The sequence below is a fragment of the Camelus dromedarius genome, chromosome 14 (genome assembly GCF_036321535.1).
Source record: "Camelus dromedarius isolate mCamDro1 chromosome 14, mCamDro1.pat, whole genome shotgun sequence".
Classification (NCBI taxonomy): Eukaryota; Metazoa; Chordata; class Mammalia; order Artiodactyla; family Camelidae; genus Camelus; species Camelus dromedarius.
This window is the reverse complement of record NC_087449.1, coordinates 53,266,610-53,284,954: the sequence shown is the minus strand read 5'-3', so window position 1 is coordinate 53,284,954 and position 18,345 is coordinate 53,266,610. Positions and strand designations below refer to the sequence as shown.

The window sequence follows — 18,345 nt, the reverse complement described above, 5'->3', positions numbered from 1 at the left end:
GAAGTTTCTACTCGCTGCCACTACCAATTACCACCCGTGCGCCCGCCGGGGCCAGAGACCAGCTGCCAAAGAGCTCCTGCAGGGCTGCGTCTGGCCACAACTGCCCGGCTGGCCCAATCTCTCAAGGCTCTGCCCTGCTTTGCTCCCATCCTTGGTTTGGAGACAAGCCCTTCTGGGAAGGGTGCCCACTGGCGGGACACCCAGCCTTGCTCCATTGCTAAGGCCGAGAGCTGACTTCTCCCCAGAGCTGGGTCCCAAGATTGATCCTTTTCACTGACCTGAGTCAAATCCTGTAAGCCCATCCCTCCCCTAGAACCCTCCTGAGCTTTGACAGACACGCTCCTCATAGTCCCAGCTGATTCTATCCAGCCCTCCACCACAGAGATCAGTGGGGTGTCTGTGTCTTTAACAAGAGTAATAAATAAAAGTAATCTGGCAAAGAAAACTTTCCTCATTTATTTTCCAGGGAACTTAGCTCATCAGTCTTCCCCCCTAACCTGCTTTGTGCTCTGTTAGCTTTGCTTCCTGGCAGAACGGAATTTGGTTTTCCAATAGCATCTGTCGTATACAGGGTGTCCCCAAACATTAGCGGTAATGAGTTGGAAGTGGCACAATTGGAAGCCTTCGGAAGCCAACACCAGATGTCAGGCCCTCAGTGGGTCCCTCTGAGGATGTGGGACCAGAACGCTAGACGAGGGCTGGGTAAGCGGTCCACGACTCTTGGTGCCTGGGAGTCATTCGTCCAAAAGACATGGGAGTGCTTTCCATGTGCCAGGCCATGCATGGGCACTGGGAAGTCAGGGCCCTGCCCACATGGTGCTGTCATGGATGGTTACACATGACGGACAGAAGTGATGGTAGAGGCCAGGCCCCAACCCAAGTCAGTCAGCTGGACCATCCCCTGGGAGGCAGCATGGTGAGAGATTTGGACTCAGACCAGGGTGTCAGGGCTCAGGCTCTTTAATTTAGAAATGAGGAAAACAATCCTCACTTCACTGAGTGACTTGAGAACAAAATGAGACCCCAGCACCAAGTCCAGCACATGGTGGGTGCTCCGTCCCTGTTAAATCCCTCTGACATCCCAGATCTGACAGGTGCAAATGCCCAGAGGTTGGCAGTGATCTCCAAGGGCAGCACAGCTGCTCCTCTGGGCTCCGGGTTCTTGTCTGGAGGCTTTGGCAGCTGCTGCCCTCTCGTGGGAACATGTAGGCAGAGCCATCCCCCGGCTGCCCCTGGCCTTCATATAACGGAAGAGAGGCCCAGCGGAACCAAACTTTCTGGGGACTTGACAGACGTGAAAGTACTTCCCCAAATCCACCTGCTTCTATTCCCAAGGCCCTCCTCCAAGCACTCGAAGTGTTGTTCCCCGCGAAAACCACTCCTGTGGCCAGGCCAGGTCCAGGAGGGGAGGGGGACAGGGGTGTAACTCAGAGCCCAAACTTGCCTTGGGCAGGGGGCTGCCTACCGCCAGCCTGGGTATTTCCTCCTCACCACAACCCACAGAAGGGCCTCTTTTGATTCCTCCTTATAGGTGAGGAAATTTTGGCCCCTTAGGTGAGGATCAGAGCTGCACCACCTGTGTGTGGCCTTGAAAAGGTGGTTCCCATCCCTTAACGAATTTGGAGAGGTGGCCTTCCAGCCGGGCCTTGACAGGAAAAGGAAAGGTTGGCCTTGGTAGCGTTTCTTTTTCTATTTGACTGCAGATGTGCAATAGAAAGCAAGTAGGATAAAGGTGGAGCAGGGGTGCCCGTGGTCGGTTGCAGGAGGACGCGCAGTGCCCTCCTGCCGCCTCCCTCACATCTGCCAACACAGGTGGACACTGGCCTGGCAGCCCCTGCGCCCCCACCCGGGTAAGCTTCAGATGTGCGGGTCCTCCCCACCCCGTCCGGCTCCTTCCATCTCCCAGTCCTCGGCCTGGAATCGCTTCCCGGCTCCGCCAAGCAAGATGGGACGCGGAAGCCTGGTTTCGTTTTGGGAGAACGAAGTGAGAGGAGACACCGAATGGCAGGAAAGGGCCTGTGGAGGCCGGGGGCCCTGCGTCCCTTTATTGACTCGTGCACCCACGGACACCGCTGCCCGCGGGACCCCGCGCCCCCGACCGCCCCGCCCCGGCCCGCGGGGACCTCCGGGCCCGCCCCCGGCCCCGCCCGCGCCCGCGCCGCCGCCAGTCCGCGTCGGTGGCCACCCGGAGCCGCCGCGAGCCGCCGCCATGGGCCGGGCCCGGCCGGGAGAGCGCGGGCCGCCCAGCCCCGGCCCCGCCGCGCCGCCCGCACCCCCGCCGCGCCGCGCCCGCACCCTGGCCCTGCTCGGAGCGCTGCTCGCCGCCGCCGCGGCGGCCGCCGCAGCCCGGGCCTTCGCCCGACACGCCGAGGCCCAGGCGGCCGCGCGACAGGTCGGGGCCGGCGGGGAGGGAGCGGCGACCGGGAGACTCGGGTGGGCCCCGGGCGGCGGCGGTGGCAGGGCTCGCGAAAGGGCCGAGAACGGGGTTGGCGCGCGGGAGTGGAAAGGCTGCCGGACCTGAGGGGGACAGGGCCGGAGGGCCGGGAGGGCAGCCTGGAGGGGATAGGAAAACGGGGATCCAGGGATCGGGCAGACTTGGGAGGACTGATGGGAGAGACGCAAGGACTGGCCCAGTGTGCAGCAGGAGCTGGGACAGGCTGCAGGGGTACAGTGCAGATGGCTGACTAGGACAGTGGACTGCAGACAAAGCATAGAGCGAAGCTAGGACCCGAGCATCTGGATGGGGCCCGGGAGCGCTGGGACAGTGGGGAGGGGAGACAAAAGAGGACAGTGGGTGAACCAAGAAGGTGACTCCAAGATTGGTCCAGATAGAAAGGGGCCACTTAGAGAGTGGATCGTGTATGAATGTACAGAGTGAAGCAGGGACCAGGAGGGTTGGGACCAGGGACCTGGGGCTCCGGGGTGTTCAATGGTGGCATTTGAACAGATGGACTGGGAAGTTCTGAGAGCTCTCAGGAAGATAGCGGTAAGAGCTTCTCCCTCCACCTGTTTGGGATACCAGCTGGGTATCCAGCTCCTCAGCCCAGCCCCCTCCTCCCAAGCAGGATTCAGCACTGAAAGCCCTGGGGACGGAAGGCCTCTTTCTCTTTTCCTCCTTGGACACTGACCGGGATATGTACATCAGCCCGGAGGAGTTCAAGCCCATCGCTGAGAAGCTGACAGGTACCAGCAGAGACTGGGGATTAGGAAAGTGGGAGCCCAGGCACCGCCCTCAGTGTCTTGCTCTGTGTCTGCTGTGTCTGCTCTGAGCAGGAGGGCTGCCTGGAGTAGGGGGAGGATGGTGGGTCCTGGCAGCCCTGGGCACCTCCCAGCTCTGACACTTTCTAACTGGTGGTTTGGGCAAGCTGTTTCAACACGGGCACACATATAGACTCACACACACCCCCTAGCCTGTTCTCTTCTCATGTGAATAGTACTAGTTAACATTCCCTGACCACCTCCTCAGGACCAAGCATCAGTGAAGCACCTCCTGTGAGTTAGCTCTTTCATCTTCGCAGTGCCCTGTGAGATGGATGTTGGCCTGATCCTCACGTTTATAGTTTGGGAGACTGGGGTCCCCAGGGAGGCTCACCAGCTTGCCCAGTCTGGAATGGTGCAGAGCCAGGATTTGTCCTGCACCAGGTCCTTTGAGGATTAGAGAAAATAGGTGAAAAGTGAACCACATGCAGTAGCTATTCAACAGACAGGCGCTGTTACTACTACCACTAAATATTAAACTCTGCCCAGGAGCTGTCAGATTCTTTTCCCACCTTGTTTTCCATTTTTGTCTGGTTACTATCAGTGATTTTTTTGTTGTAAAGATGAGGGGCTGAAGCATTCTAATGGGTTATAAAATGCCTCTCTCACCACTCCATCACCACCATAACCTCTGTGTCCATCTCTTGTGATGTTTCCTGAACTTGTGATCTTGGGCATCTACTTGTTACCCTAATTGCCTGCTGTAAGTAGGTCAATAGATGGGAAAGACAAGACAGAGATGCCAACTGCTCTCAGGTGAGTAAGCACCAAAGGACTATGATGGGCTTTCTGTGTCTCATGATGGGTCTGGTAGGTCAGACTACTTGGTGACCTGTGGTCGCTGTCAGAGGAGGAGGGTCAGATGAAAAATGCTAATGTACTGGAGCAGATGCAGACGTGTCAGTGCCTCCCGGCGGAGGGGTGGGGGGCAGCCAGTTCTGTCATGAAAGCAGCTGGGGAGGTATAGAGGTCCGCCCAGTTTGGGTTTGCATTGACTTCTTATTTTGCACACACTTCTCCCTGAGCATCCACACAGCCACCTCCTTGTCCTTTTTTATGATCAGAGAACAAGAGTTCCCTCCTAATGACTTGTTGGCCAAGCTTGCTGGGCTTGGGGGCACTTTTAATTTTTTCATATAAATCTTTTTCTCCATCAGGGGAAAAGAATCTCTCCTTCCATTCCCTCCTAGGCCACTGGGAATGCAAAACTGGACCAAGTTGTTGAGAGAACAAAAAAACAAAGCAAAACCAAAAGACACCAAATCTAAGCAGGAAATAGAGGCAAACAGTCCTTTCTAGATGGGGCAGTTACATGTGTTTAATTTTCTGCTTTGCACCTTAAAAGTTTTATAAATGAGCAAATGTTACTTATGTCAGGAAATAAAACTTTTTATTTAAAAAAGAGCCATAAAATGCTGGACATTATGATTAATAATTATCTGTGATAACAGTAAAATAATTGGATAAGAAGGCAGACCAATAACCCTGCACACTCCTTTTATTCCCTTCCTCTGAGGTTTCCAGATTGCTGTTTTGAAATTTTCTGCATTGACTTACAAATGCAGAAGTAACAATGATTCTTTAGAACAGGGGTTTGCATCAGGAGCCACTGGGGGGCACTAACTGAAAGCACATTTTCCTGATTCTAGCCCCCCTCCCCCAAGACTGACTCAGTAGGTCTGAGGGAGGTTCTGGGCATTCGTGGTTTACAAAGGCATCCTGGGCGATTCTGATGAGTTCTGGTTAAGGACTGCTTTTAATGCACCTATTCTGTCTGTCAGTCAGTCCATCTTGGTGTTGTGGGTTCCCACCTGTTATTAGCCAGCTCTGCTTAAATAGGCTTCATTCCTCCATTAAGCCATCATGGTGACTCCCTGCACTCTGGAGTCACTACAGCCTTGGCAGGTCTCTGGGCAGGAAGAGATCTGGCAAATAGAGTTGAGACACTGCCAGTTCAGCCCCTCCCTGTACAGATGGGGAAACGGGCCACCCAGGAAATCACAGCAAAGCAGGTCTCCTCACTTCCAGACCAGGGCTCTTTCTGAGACACCAAAATCTCCTGATTCTGTTTCTTGCTGTTGCTCATTGTTCCGCGTCCCTTGACCAAGTGCCTCTCCGAGCAGCCTGTTTCTTCCTGAGACCCCAGGACAGGGTCTCCAGTAGCGTGGTCTCCATCTCTCATGTAGGAAAACCAGAGAGGCTGAGTGATTTGCCCCAAATCGTCCAGGAAATGGAATCGCCCTTGCATCGGAGCTGGGCTGACGATGCCTAGCCCAATGCGTTCTCCTCTCCAAGCCCCAGAAAGTAGCTTCTCTCTTTGGTGCGGGGGATCCCGAGTCCTGGGAGAGGCAGCTCCCTGCCCAGATGCCACCTTTGGCGGGCACAGCACCAAATTTGTCTCGGACGCAGTTTGGAGGACAAAGAGAGGGGAAGCAGTGAGAGTGGCCTTTCTGCAGCCTGGCCTGGTGGGAAGAGGCAGAATTAGGTTTGAGCCTCAGCTCTGTGGATCCCCAACCCTGAAATACAGCAATACAGCTTAAGTTTATTATGGGTTTACTCTATACCAGGCCTGGTGCTAACAATATGTGGATTATCTCACTTAATCCTGAGAACAAGACACTGGGCCAGCCACCACCAGCTGGTGAGGGGTGGGGCCAGGATTTGAACCCAGTTCATCTGGTTCCTGAGCCTTTGAGGAAACTTTTGAGATCTTAATGCCCCCCAAAGAGGGCTGTGGTTGCTTATGGGTTTAGAGTAAAACAGGCCTGGATTTGGATCCTGATCCCCCAACTACTTAGCTGCGTGACCTTGGGGAAGTGACTTCACCTCTCTGAGCCTCCAAGTTCTCATTTGTAAAATGGAATTGATAACACTGCTTCACAGGGCTGCTGTGAAACTGAACCGTGATATACATTGGAGAAAATGTCTATGTGTGATCCACCATGTCGTTATGCATTATATATCCACAATGTATATCAGACATACGTGACTTGTTTCTATGTGTTCGATAAACAATGTGATCTACGTTGTTACCTTGGTAATCGGTACCTGCTACAATGCCCCCACCCCCCACCCCTCCCCAGCCTGGCTGCCCTAATCACTGGCCGTGTGGTCATCCTGAGAGAAGTGACGCCCTGCTGTCTAAGGCAGGGCCCCTCTCCAGTGACCTGTGTCTCATAGGGTCAACTCCTACGGCCAGCTATGAGGAGGAGGAGCTGCCCCCTGACCCCAGCGAGGAGACACTCACCATAGAAGCCCGATTCCAGCCTCTGCTACCAGAGTCCATGACCAAGAGCAAAGACGGGTTCCTAGGGGTAAGTTGGGGTAGGGGCAGCAGGGGGCCCCCACGGGCGGGCCCAGAGCCAGGGGATCATCTGTGTGTGCTCACCTCTTGAGAATGGGTCTGTGCTCTGCTCATCTTTCCTTCTTTCTTTCTTTCCTTCCTTTACAAGCTGCCCTCTGTGCACCCGGTGTACCCAGGGGTCCTGAAGTAGGTGTGATGCTGTCCCCACTGTCCAGGCGCACAGTCTGGTAGGGGAGGTAGAGGGATAAGCGTGAGCCTCTGACCCAGCTGGGGGCCCTGGATGGCTTCCTGTGGGGAATGACGTCTGACAGTGACTGCAGGGGGAAGAGCGCTCAGCCAGGTGTCAGCAGGGGTAGGAAGGATCCAGCTGCAGGAAACAGCAAGACACTCTGTTGATTTAGCTGCCTTGTTTATAATCATTACTTTCTGTAAGTTAGTTCCCCCACCACCACCGGGGCTTGTAACTCACCCATGTGTACCTCTAGGGCCCTAGCGCTATGCCTGGCGCCCAACAGGAGCTCTATTGAGCTCCAGTGAACTGGATCTGAGGTTCAGCTTCCAGCAGGGGCTGTGGGGTGGGGATGACCCTGACAAGTGCCATCCTAACCAGCCCCATCCCAACCTGAGGCCCCGGTGGACAAAGTCTCAGGCCCTCACAGGACCTAGGCACCCCAGGCCCTGCCTGCCTTCCCCGCGCTCTCCCCTGCCCTCTCCTCAGCTTTCCACTACTATGGCTATCTGAGCTTCCTTGCAGCTGTGCACCTTCTCACACACGGTCCCCTCAGCCAGGAACAACTTTTCTCCTTACCTAGCCCACACCTGCTCAGCCTCCACATCTCAGCTGAACTGTCACTTCAGGGTGAACAAAGACCTGAAGGCAGGAAGTGCCAGCGGGCCAACCAAGGGCAGAGAGAGAGGATGGCTGGACCTAGGGCCCGGGGGCACAAGCAGGGGCATCCTGGTCAGTGGGACCAGAAGAGAAGTTGTCAGACAGCAAAGGGCCTCAACTGCCTAACTTTGGCCTTCGTTCTGCAGCAGCAAAATACTGTAGCAGATTTTGAAATAGGAGGATTCCCTCATCAGATCAAAGCTTTCCAGGCTGGCAGCTGGGGAGAAATGGGAGGCAAGAAGACTAGTTCCCAGGAGGGAAGGGGAGGCAGATGGGGGAGGCCGTGGTGATGGAGGGGAAGGACAGCCTGGAGGATGCCAGGAAAAGAAGAAAGGCAGGGCATGGCTATTAATGGAAAGTGTTCGGTGGGGTAGGGGTGAGGATAGTTGGGGTGACTCAGGCTTCTGGCTGGTGGCCATGTGCATGGTCGGCCCATTGCCTGATGGGGGCTGGAGGAGGGGAGTGGGTCTGATAAGGGAGGGTATGAAGTCAGTTTGGGCTGTTGAAGTTGAGGTCCTTGGGGGATGAAGAGCCCAGTAAGATCTGTGTGAATGGTTTGGCTTTGCTGGGCTGGTGGTTGAGGCTGTCCGAGCAGATGAGCCCCTCCTCAGGAGCAGTGAGAACAGGATGGGGCAGGTGGAGGGGGCACACCTGCACTCACAGGGGAGAACGGTATGGAGCAGGCCTGTAGCTCAGCCCCCCTTTGCAGTCTGCTCCCCTTAGGGCTCCCTAGCCTATGAGCAGGACCCAGTGAGTGGACAGCCTCTGCCTGGCTCTGTGCAGCCAGCCCTGCTTGGAGAACCCTCAAAACCCCTCTCCTGTACCCTCTCCTCCGAGCTTGGCCTCCCACTGACCACAGGTCCCACTGACCAGGGAGGTGGGGGAGGGGACCTGCTACTATCAAAGGTGGGGCAGCTCCCTGGTAGCTGAGACCCCTGAGGGGGACCAGGCACTCACTGTCATGGTGGCCACTGATGGTGGCCCCGAAGCACGGGGAGGAGCTACTGAAGGTGGAGCTTTTACCAGGGGACCTGCATGTGCCAGGGTCCTGCCTCTGCTCCAAGCAGATGTGCAGACAGGCCTCATTCTCTCCTGCCCATCAGCTCATCAGACAGCAGCGCGGGGGATTACTGAGGAGGAAACAGCTCAGGGAAGGCCTTTCAGCCCCAGGTGCCCAGCCAGCGTGGTGCAGGCTAACTTGAAGCAGGGCGCTCTGCAGGGTGTCCTTCCTTCCCCTTCTCTGTGGTCTCATCTTGCTCTTAACCCTAGAGATTTCACCCAAAGGTGGCTACCACCTCCCTCCACAGACTTAGCTCCAAATCCAGACTCTGACTGTCAGTGGGACGTTAGCCGCAGGAAGGAGACTTGGAGGGGGGATTAGGGAGCAGAAAGCAAGGCGGGTGGAGGGGGTGAGGAAGCCCAGGGCAGGGCGCTGGCCACCAGGGTGGGTCTGCTGGCTTATGTAAAAGAAGGAGGCAAGACCATGTGAGGCCTGGGACCTGGGCTTGGAGAGGAAGGGAGGAGGCAATCAGAACCCCCTGCAAAGAGCCCCCATTCCTGTCCTGGGCAGCCCCTCCAGCTACCTTGGCTTCCCTGCCCTCCAGCAAGCTGTTCTGGCCTGGGCCGGGTGTGAGGGGCCACAGAGGGGCCGCTTCTTGGCTGGGGACCGAGGATGTCCCTCTGCTCCCTGGGCTTGTGGGCTGGCTCAGGGCTCGAGGGAGACCTCCATGCATGCATGGCAGGTGCTCAGTGCCCCAGAGCGTTGGCCTTCCCCCGCCCTAGGTCTCCCGCCTGGCCCTGTCCGGCCTCCGCAACTGGACGACCGCAGCCTCACCAAGTGCAGTGTTTGCCGCCCGCCACTTCCGGCCCTTCCTTCCCCCTCGGGGCCACATGGAGCTGGGTGAGCCCTGGTGGATCATCCCCAGTGAGCTGAGTGTCTTCACTGGCTATCTGTCCAACAACCGCTTCTACCCACCACCACCCAAGGGCAAGGAGGTGAGGGCAGCCCCAGCCGTGGCACAGCCCCTCCCCATCTGCGCCTGGACTGCAGGGCCAGGCCTGCCCCACCCATTCTCCTGCCTCCCTCTGGCCCCACCTGACCTGGGCCCCTGGGGCTGCAGGTCCAGAGCTGAACATCCCCCTGGGAAACAGGGCTCAGCAAACCAGCCCGCGCCCCACTGCCCTCCCCCAGGTCATCATTCACCGGCTCCTGAGCATGTTCCACCCTCGGCCCTTCGTGAAGACCCGCTTTGCCCCTCAGGGGGCTGTCGCCTGCCTGACCGCCATCAGCGACTTCTACTACACTGTGATTTTCCGGTGAGTTGTCCTCGCAACCCTGTCCTTGCCTCCCACCCAGGCCTGGGGCTCCAGGGCAGCACAGAAGATCCAGCACCGGGAGGGCAGGGCCAGACTCAAAGGCCCCAGCTCCACACTTACCACCCTTTGGTCCTGGGCAAGCAGCTTTGACTGTCTGAGCCTCAGTTTCCTCTTTGTGTATCAAGGTGGTGACTTCCTCCTTAGGAGGAAGAGAAAAGGCATCAAACATGCTTAGCGTGGGCTTGGTGGCCATGATTGCCATCCACACAGAAGGGGGTGCATGAGAGCTGTGACACCAGGTCACACACACCCTGGAGAGGCTGTGAGAGCCCAGAGGAGAGTCAGGCAAGACTTCTGGGGAAGGCAGCATGTGAGCTTGGAGGGCCTCCCTTCTGCCTGCCCCACACACTCCTTCCTCCCCTGCCCAGCCCTCTGCCCCACACAGAGTCTGGCCAGGGGTTCCCAGGCTTGGGGACAGAAGTGGGAGGGCAGGTGGGCTCTGCTTAGCAAGGGGCCTGCTCCCAGCCAAGCTCTTTCCTCCAGGATCCACGCAGAGTTCCAGCTCAGCGAGCCACCCGATTTCCCCTTCTGGTTCTCACCCGGCCAGTTCACTGGCCACATCATCCTCTCCAAAGATGCCACCCATGTCCGTGACTTCCGGCTCTTCGTGCCCAACCACAGGTGAGAGCCTTGGCCAGGCCCAGCCCCATCATCCTGCTATTGTTTGCCCCCCACCAACTCGAGGAACTCAGATGCAGGGGCCCAGAGCTCCCTCAGTCTCTCCCCAGAGCCACTTCTCTTGCGAGGGGCTTGGAGCTGACCCAGGAGGAAGCAGCTTGAGGTGGGCTGGGGGGGGGTCATTCTGTCATCCAACAAGCATGTCCCAGGTTCTGGCTGGGCCTGGCCATCCAACTCTGTGCCTGGGACCCAATGCAGCAGCCAACAGACCCTCCCTGAAGCTGCGGCCTCCCCGCCCTCATCCTGCCGACAGACCTCCCACACACCCAGAGCTACAGCCTGTCCGTGCCACCCCACAGGAAGGCCATCAGGTGGGCAGGGACCTGGCTAGTTGGGGTCCAGGAAGGCTTCCCGGAGGACGCGGGGGGCTGAGGTGAGTTTAGCCAGGCAGAGGAAACAGCACATACAAAGGCCTGAGGGCAGGCCGGCTTCGCCTGCCTTTGCTACCTAAGACCCTGGGGGACAGGGGGAGGGGGCTTCTGGGAGGGCTCCATGCCAGTCACCTGCCTGCCAACCCCCCTGCTCAGGGTCAGCCTTTTGTCAGGGGAGCAGGGGACCCAAAGGCCCTGGCTTCCGTCTTTCCAGATTCCTTCCCGATAGCAAGTCATCACTTAGTGGGCCTGAGTGACTCTGTACAGGGACAGGACCTGGGCTGGGAGCCAAGGGGCCCATTGCTAAGTCTCAGCTGTGGCCCCTGTGGGCAACGTGGCTGTGGGCAAGGCTCTGGCCCCCTCTGGGCCTCAGTTTCCTCATCTGCTAGATGGCACACTGGCTCCTGGGCAGGAGTGAAGAGGTCACTGGGATAGCCTGGAAAGAGTAAGTTGCTCCCAGGAGCAGGAGCGGTTTCCTCTCAGTCCCCAGAGGGAGGGAGCACCCCAGTTCCCAGGGAAAATGAGGAGGAAGGATGAGCTCTCTTCCTCCCTCAGCAAGCAAGCCTTGGTGCCACAGGGGCTCAGCCCAGGGCACGTCTGCTCCCAGTTGGATGTGGGAGTCCTGGACTGGATGAAACAGAAGGCGATGGGCAACTGCTTCTGGGCCTGGGTTTCAAGACCAGGCTACCAGACCACTGACCATCTCTGAGGGCACCCAACTCACCCCACCTGCTTCACCTGCCCAAGGTGGTTGGTTGTCGGTCCTGGGGCGCCCTCGTGTGGCAGATATGCAGGTTGCACATGATCAGGCCAGACCCCCTGGAGAGGGAGCAGAAGCCAATGCAGGGAGGACAGTGCCAGCTTTTCGCTTCTGCCCTACTCTGTGTCCTCTGGGAGACGCTGATGATCCCTGCCTCAGAGTCATGGGTCATGGGCAGTGCGTGAGACATGGATGAGGAAGCCCTTGGTGAACTGTAAAGGGCTGGGACAGTTGAGGGTGGTGTGATTGCAGTGCCTGCACAAGAAACAGCCTGGGGAGAGAAAAGGGCCAGTGGTTCTGTGACCTTGGGTTCACCTTGCCAAGCCTCGGTGTCCTCATCTGTAAAATGGGGTCAGTTGCATGCTTTCAGTGAGATAAAGTCTGATGTATGGTTAGTGGGCCTTGATGATGGTGGTGTTCCGCCCTGGCCACCCTCTCATCTGCTCCAGGTCTCTGAATGTGGACATGGAGTGGCTGTACGGGGCCAGTGAGAGCAGCAACATGGAGGTGGATATCGGCTACGTACCCCAGGTGAGTGCATAGGTGGTCCCTATCCAGGTAGGAAGGTGGGGCTGAGCTGCACGGCCCTTCCTCAGGGCCTCTCAGCCTGGCAGCAGGGAGGGCCCAGCTGGCTAGGAACCTCAGGGTGTCCAGGGTGAAGGACAGAGCTCCTGGAAGGCTGAAGCCACTGTCCCCAAAGCAGGATTCTGAAAAGTCATCTGTTTCTGTACACAGATCCCAACATCTGCCATAGGCTCTCAGACAGCTTCACGTGGTAGAACCCTGGCTGCACACTGGCTCTGTCCCAGGCTCACTGCACTGCCTTGACCAGGCCCTGCCTTTCCCTGGGCCTGTCTCTGACCTCTGCCATGAGTGGGGCATCTTTGAGGGTCTCTCAGGGCCCCTGGAGGACTCTTGCCCATCACTGAGACATCCCTCATTGATGTCATCCCTCACTGACCTCTGGCCCAGATGGAGCTGGAGGCCATGGGCCCCTCAGTGCCCTCCGTGATCCTGGACGAGGATGGCAACATGATTGACAGCCGCCTGCCCTCGGGGGACCCCCTCCAGTTTGTGTTTGAGGAGATCAAGTGGCAACAGGAGCTGAGCTGGGAGGAGGCCGCCCGGCGCCTGGAGGTGGCCATGTACCCCTTCAAGAAGGTGAGGCCGGCAGGGGTGAGGGCCAGGGTCAGGCTCCCTGGGGCTGGGGCCAGAACCGTGGGAGCAGCAGGTGGACACGGGGCTCAGCAGGCTGCACAGGGCTGGCTGCTGAGGCTGCCCCACTGTGGGGCCCAGCCTGCTGGGGGGGGCTTTCCCTCTGCCATTCAGATTATGGGTGAGGCATCCCCGGGCTCATCAGCACCCCTTCACCCAGACACACACACATATAAACATACATGCACATGTACGCACGCATACATACATATACCACACACACACATACACATATATACAAACACACACCTTCGTACACATTACACACTCAGGCCCTGAATGGGACCCTGGCCGCACACAATGGCTTCTCTCTGTCTCAACTTGGCTTCAGGTCACCTACTTGCCATTCACCGAGGCCTTTGACCAAGCCAAGGCCAAGAACAAGCTGGTGCACTCAATCCTGCTGTGGGGGGCCCTAGACGACCAGTCCTGCTGAGGTGAGGGACAGCCTACCAGTCTGAGGGGAGAATGGGGGGAGATTTCATATCTTGTGGGTGCAAAAGGCTCTGAGATCTACGGGATGCTTCTCTTCGGAGCATGAGGGACTCCAGGATGGCATGGGACAGGGCTTTGGGGTGAGGACTCGGGGGTTTTCTGTGCTGAGCTCAGAGGAAGCTGCTGGACACAGTAGAAAGAGCCCACTCAGCCATTTTCAGCTTTGAGACCTTGGCCAAGTGACTTTCCCTTCCTGAGCCTCAGTTTTCTCAGCAGTAAGAGAGTAACACACTTACCTCCCAGAGTTGTGAAAATGGATATGAAAGTGCCCGTGCTCTGTCAAGTGTCAGAGAAAATACTGCTAGAGGCTGGGCTGCATTAGCTTATTCAGAAAATTCAACAAAGACCTGCTGGGTGTAAAGTTCTTTGGGTGCCTGATAGTGGCTACAGAGATGGGCAAACAATGCGCCTGCCATCAGCAAATGTCCTGGGCACGTCCTGTGCCAAGCATAGGCCCGGTGTTGGACATCTTGCCTTGAGGAAGTCAGAAGCGGTCCTTGTCCTCAGGGAACACACAGGGTGTGCAGAAGGCAGACTTTGAATGAATAAGTGAAGTGTGATGAGTTTACACAAGGCAAGGTCCAGAGTGGAACAAGAGTGTGTAACTGAGGAGTCAGGGAATGCTTCTTAGAGAAAGTGACATTTAAGCTAAGACTTTAAAGGATGAGTAAGAGTTTGCCACAAGACAGGAGGAAGTGTTTTAGATAGAAGAATAGTCAGAGCAAAGGCCCTGGGACACAAAGTTTAGTGGATTTAAGAAGCTGCTACTGTATGCAAGCCCCTGGGCCAGGCAGACGCCCCACCCCAAGTCGCAGCCCAGGTTGCCAGTATGTTATTGGTGTTAATTATAGCTACCATTTATTCAGTACCTCCCCTGTGGCAGACTCTTTGAACCTGTCATTTCACCTGGGTGCCCAGACCATTCTACAGTCCATGAGGTTTATTGCTGATAGAAAACCCAGGAAGACACGTGAGCTGCCTCACCCGCCCAGTCTTGTCTCTCCCTGAACAGGTTCAGGGCGAACTCTCCGGGAGACCGTCCTGGAAAGTTCGCCCATCCTTGCCCTCCTCAATGAGAGCTTCATCAGCACCTGGTCCCTAGTGAAGGAGCTGGAGGACCTGCAGGTGAGTGGCAGGTGGGTGGGAGGAGCCCCATGGGAGCCCCTGGGACACTGCTGAGGGCTGAAGCATCAGGAGTGTGCCCAACTGTCCCCGTAGAATAACCAGGAGAACCCTTCCCACAAGAAGCTGGCTGGCCTGCACCTGGAGAAGTACAGCTTCCCCGTGGAGATGATGATCTGCCTCCCCAATGGCACTGTGGTAGGTCCTCCGCCACCTGTGCCCAGCCCTGGGCCAGGCACCGGAGGGCAGAGGAAGCCGCAAGCAAGGCGCGTGGGCTTGCGGACCTCCTCAGGCTTCGGGGCTGGCTCTGCTGCTTCCTGGCTGGTCTCTCGGCCCGCCTGACCCTCAGTTATACCCTGATGTCCACTCTGCCTGCCTCATGCAGGGGTCAGGACACTCCCTCAGAAAGGGGGACCTCAGCGGCACTTTGGGGACCTGGCAGCAGTGGGCAGAGTCTAGCAGCAGCAGAGTGGACAGGAACGCAGCCTGGAAGGGAAGGCTCACCTCACACCATTTTGGCCAACCCTGTGGTGGGAGGGAAGGAGGGAGGGGGCAGGCCTCGTGACAGGCAGAGGGGACCAGGGGACGCCCCAGGCCAGCCAAGCTTCAAGACTCTACCTCTCCCTCAGGGTCCCTTATAGGGCACTCATGTCCTCTCGTGAGTCTCACAGAAGCTTTGAGAGATAGAGGGTCACAAATGCCGATTTTACAAATGAGGTAACTGAGGCTCAAAAAGGTTGGCAATTAAGAGTGTAGCTGCTTTTGAAAACAAGCGCCCGTCTGTGAGCCTCAGCATCCCTGCTCTTCTGACCAGGACTGCCCCTTACCCTTTAGGTCCTGAGGGATGGCCGGTCTGGGACTGAGGGATATAGGAACAGGGAGAGCCATGCAGGAGCTGTGCTGGCCTGGAACTGGGGTCCAGTGAGGGCTTGGTGGTGAGGAAGAGGGTGCCAGCCAGAAGGCTTCTGTCCCAAGCTCAGGGGAGGAAAAGCCTGGGGAGCCAGCCAGCTCGCACTGTCCACGGGCGCCCACTGTGGTGGACCTGGCCCTGGCAGGGCCCCAGGGGCTTGGAGCTGGCAGGCAGGACTCTGCCTGGGCTGCAGGTGCTGCGTGCATTCCCACTTGCTTGTTGATTTGTTTGTGCCCATTTGCTCGTTACCAGGCACCTGCCCTGTAGGTGCTTAGTAGCTGGAGTGGGAGGCTGATGGGGACGCAGGCCTGGGTGTCTGGGAATTTTGACAGATGTGAACGTGAAGTTCAGGGATCCCAGGATCAGAGGAGAGAGGGTCATGGGACAGGGAGGCGGGGGAGGGAAAGCTGATATTGAAAGGCGTTAGGTTTTCACCTGGTGGCAAGGGTGGGGCCCTGGACTCAGAGGGCCCTGTGAAGAGGAGGAGAGGGGCTGGGTTCTGGCAGGTGCTCACAGCTGCCCTCCCTGTCTGCTGTCTGCCTCAGGGAGGGCAATCGAGGCCGCAGGGGACACTGAGCCCGGGTGGCCCCCTCGCTCCTCACCTAGCCCTTCTCCCAGGTCCACCACATCAACGCCAACTACTTCTTGGACATCACCTCCATGAAGCCTGAGGATATTGAGAACAATGTCTTCAGCTTCTCATCAACTTTTGAAGACCCATCCACGGCCACCTACATGCAGTTCCTGAAGGAGGGCCTTCGGCGTGGCCTGCCCCTCCTCCAGTCCTAGTGTGCCTGCCAGGCGGGGAGACGCCAGGCTGGATGGGGAGCTGGACAGGCCCCTCCACCCGAAGCCAGAGTGGTCTTTGCACATTTCACACGTCAGGCCCTCCCACTCCCCAACTCAGGCTGCCTGGGGGTCCGAAGTCAACTAAGGGTGGCCATCTTAGCTTTGTCTCAGTGATGGGGGTGGGGTACAAGGGGGTCCCTGGCTGACCAGGTGGATGAACCTTTAGCTCTGGGCTGCTGCCATCAGCCTTTTACTACCTACTTGGCTCCGGAAGTGGCTTGGAACCCTCAGAACAGGGCCTGGGGTCATCTCCCTGGACCTCACCCACTCAGACACATATAGTCCAGACCCTTGAGGGGTGAACAGTGGGGAGGAGTGGGTGCTAGAAAGACTGGGCTGCCCTCCCTCCTTTCTTTCACCCGCTCCCAAGAGCCCTGGCCTGGGGGTGGGGGGAGGCTACCAGGGAAGCACTTCTGTTTGTCTGCAGCCTTCTTCCTGGCCATAGCCCTGGCTGCCCTCCTGTGCCTAGTGTCCCCAGTAGGTTCCATCTCAGCTGGAGACAGATTTCTGGAAGTTCTGAGCAGAACCCTCCTTCAGAAGGGGAAATCATACTGTAGCCCGCTGCTCCCCAGACCACTCAATCCAACCTAATGATGGGACCCCAGATCCTCCTTCAGGACTTACTGGGGGCCAGCTCTTGGGGAGGTTTATTGTGAAGTAGGCTGCTGTGCTTGACATGGAGTCGCTGAGGCCCAGGGCCAGGGTGCCCCTACCACCTACCCCAGGTCATAGCAGGATTGCTGGAGTCAGTGTTCCCATGACACCTGCCCCTCAGACCTCAGCTCCACAGAAGTGTAGCCCAGCCAAGGAACACAGCCTTCCCCAGAGCTGTTGCTGTTCCAGCTGTCAGGCAGCCCAGACCAGCTTGTCCACCGTTGGGTGGCCTCTTTTGACTCTCCTTGGCCCCTCTTAGGGCTTTGGTCCACATCCCAAGCCACTGACCATGGCCAGTCTCTTTTTTATACCTGCAGAAAGAATGTTTTTATGTGAACTTTCTCACAGTTTATATGTATTTTTGATAGCCCCAGCACTGAGGAGAAAGAAGGGAGTGGTGGTGCCCCCCAGCAGCCGCCCTGTGACAGCCGGACCTGAAAGCCTAGGTGGGTCCAGCTTGATGTCTTTGCAGTTGCTCCTGTGGGAAGAAACATCCCTCTCTTCTTCTCCTCGTCCAGCTTTTTAAAAATAGTCCCAAGAGGGTCAGGATACCCCAACTCTATCCTTGTCCTCCAGCCAGGCCTACGAGGGGCCCTTGGGCTGTCATCAACCTGGAAGTGACCCGGCCCTCACTTATGCCCTCCCCCGCCCCACTGGGGGCTCCTCTGAAACCTGGAAGAGGAAGGCAGGCAAACGTTTCCTCAGATGCACTCCCAGGCCTCCCACCTGCTGAGTTCCCCTGCCTGCCAGGGGAGTTGCCACACCAGTCTTCCTCGTGGACTGTCTTGTTCTCAGTGTTGTATCAAGTATCATAATAATAGCCATTTACCAAGAGCTTTCCCTATCTGAGGCACTTCGGTAAGATTACATGTATTTTCTCATTTAAACCTCACAATGAACATGAGGCAGATATTAATCGTTCCCATTTTGCAGATGAAGAAACTGGGTCTTAGGAAAGTGAAGTGACTCGCCCAGGGTCACTCAGTGAGTTAGAGTAAGCCTGTAGAATTAAAAGTCAGCCTGTGTCTTGATGTCAGAGTGTTTTGTCTTGCACTGTGCCCCTACCTCTGTCTCATGCCTGTTTTCACTGAGTTAAAAAGAAAGCCTTTCAAACCAAAAAGTCTCATCCCCTCTGTCCTCCAGAGCAAATGAGGTATGAGCCAGCTCAGCTACGTTCCTTGTGTCCCTTTTGGGAAGCAGTGCTTCCATACTGCTTACAGAGGGAAGGACACTAGACCTGTCTCAGTACTTCCAGGCATAGGTGGCTGGAGTCCATGCCATGAGCCACCCAGTGTCAGCAGAGGCTCAGCCCTCCCACCCAGTAGGCTCTTCCCCTTACGCTGGTCTGGGAGGGCTGGTGCCACGTTAAGTGAACCTTGTCCCGTGGAAGGCGCCCATTGCTTGGGCTCATTGCATCCTCATCTGACGCCTCTGCCTGACACCCGTCCCCCACACTGTGCCTCA

At 57.1% G+C, this 18,345-nt stretch overlaps 1 protein-coding gene across 3 annotated transcripts; it reads left to right on the top strand.

Annotated features, from left to right (window-relative positions):
- Positions 1-1,783: 1,783 nt before the first annotated feature.
- SELENON (selenoprotein N) lies at positions 1,784-17,912 on the top strand. 3 transcript variants are annotated; one of them, XM_064493911.1, is made up of 13 exons: positions 1,784-1,850; positions 3,066-3,183; positions 6,439-6,572; positions 9,234-9,446; positions 9,643-9,767; positions 10,311-10,448; positions 10,759-10,878; positions 12,086-12,167; positions 12,609-12,797; positions 13,183-13,288; positions 14,359-14,471; positions 14,565-14,666; positions 15,997-17,912. In XM_064493911.1, exons 2-13 carry the CDS (start codon positions 3,135-3,137, stop codon positions 16,165-16,167), a joined length of 1,542 nt encoding a protein of 513 aa, XP_064349981.1. In that variant the 5' UTR covers positions 1,784-1,850; positions 3,066-3,134; the 3' UTR covers positions 16,168-17,912. The 3 variants fall into 3 exon arrangements, with proteins under 3 accessions (XP_064349981.1, XP_064349980.1, XP_031320253.2); XM_064493910.1 differs by lacking the exon at positions 1,784-1,850 and adding an exon at positions 2,210-2,392; XM_031464393.2 differs by lacking the exons at positions 1,784-1,850; positions 10,759-10,878 and adding an exon at positions 2,210-2,392.
- The last annotated feature ends 433 nt before the right edge of the window (positions 17,913-18,345 follow it).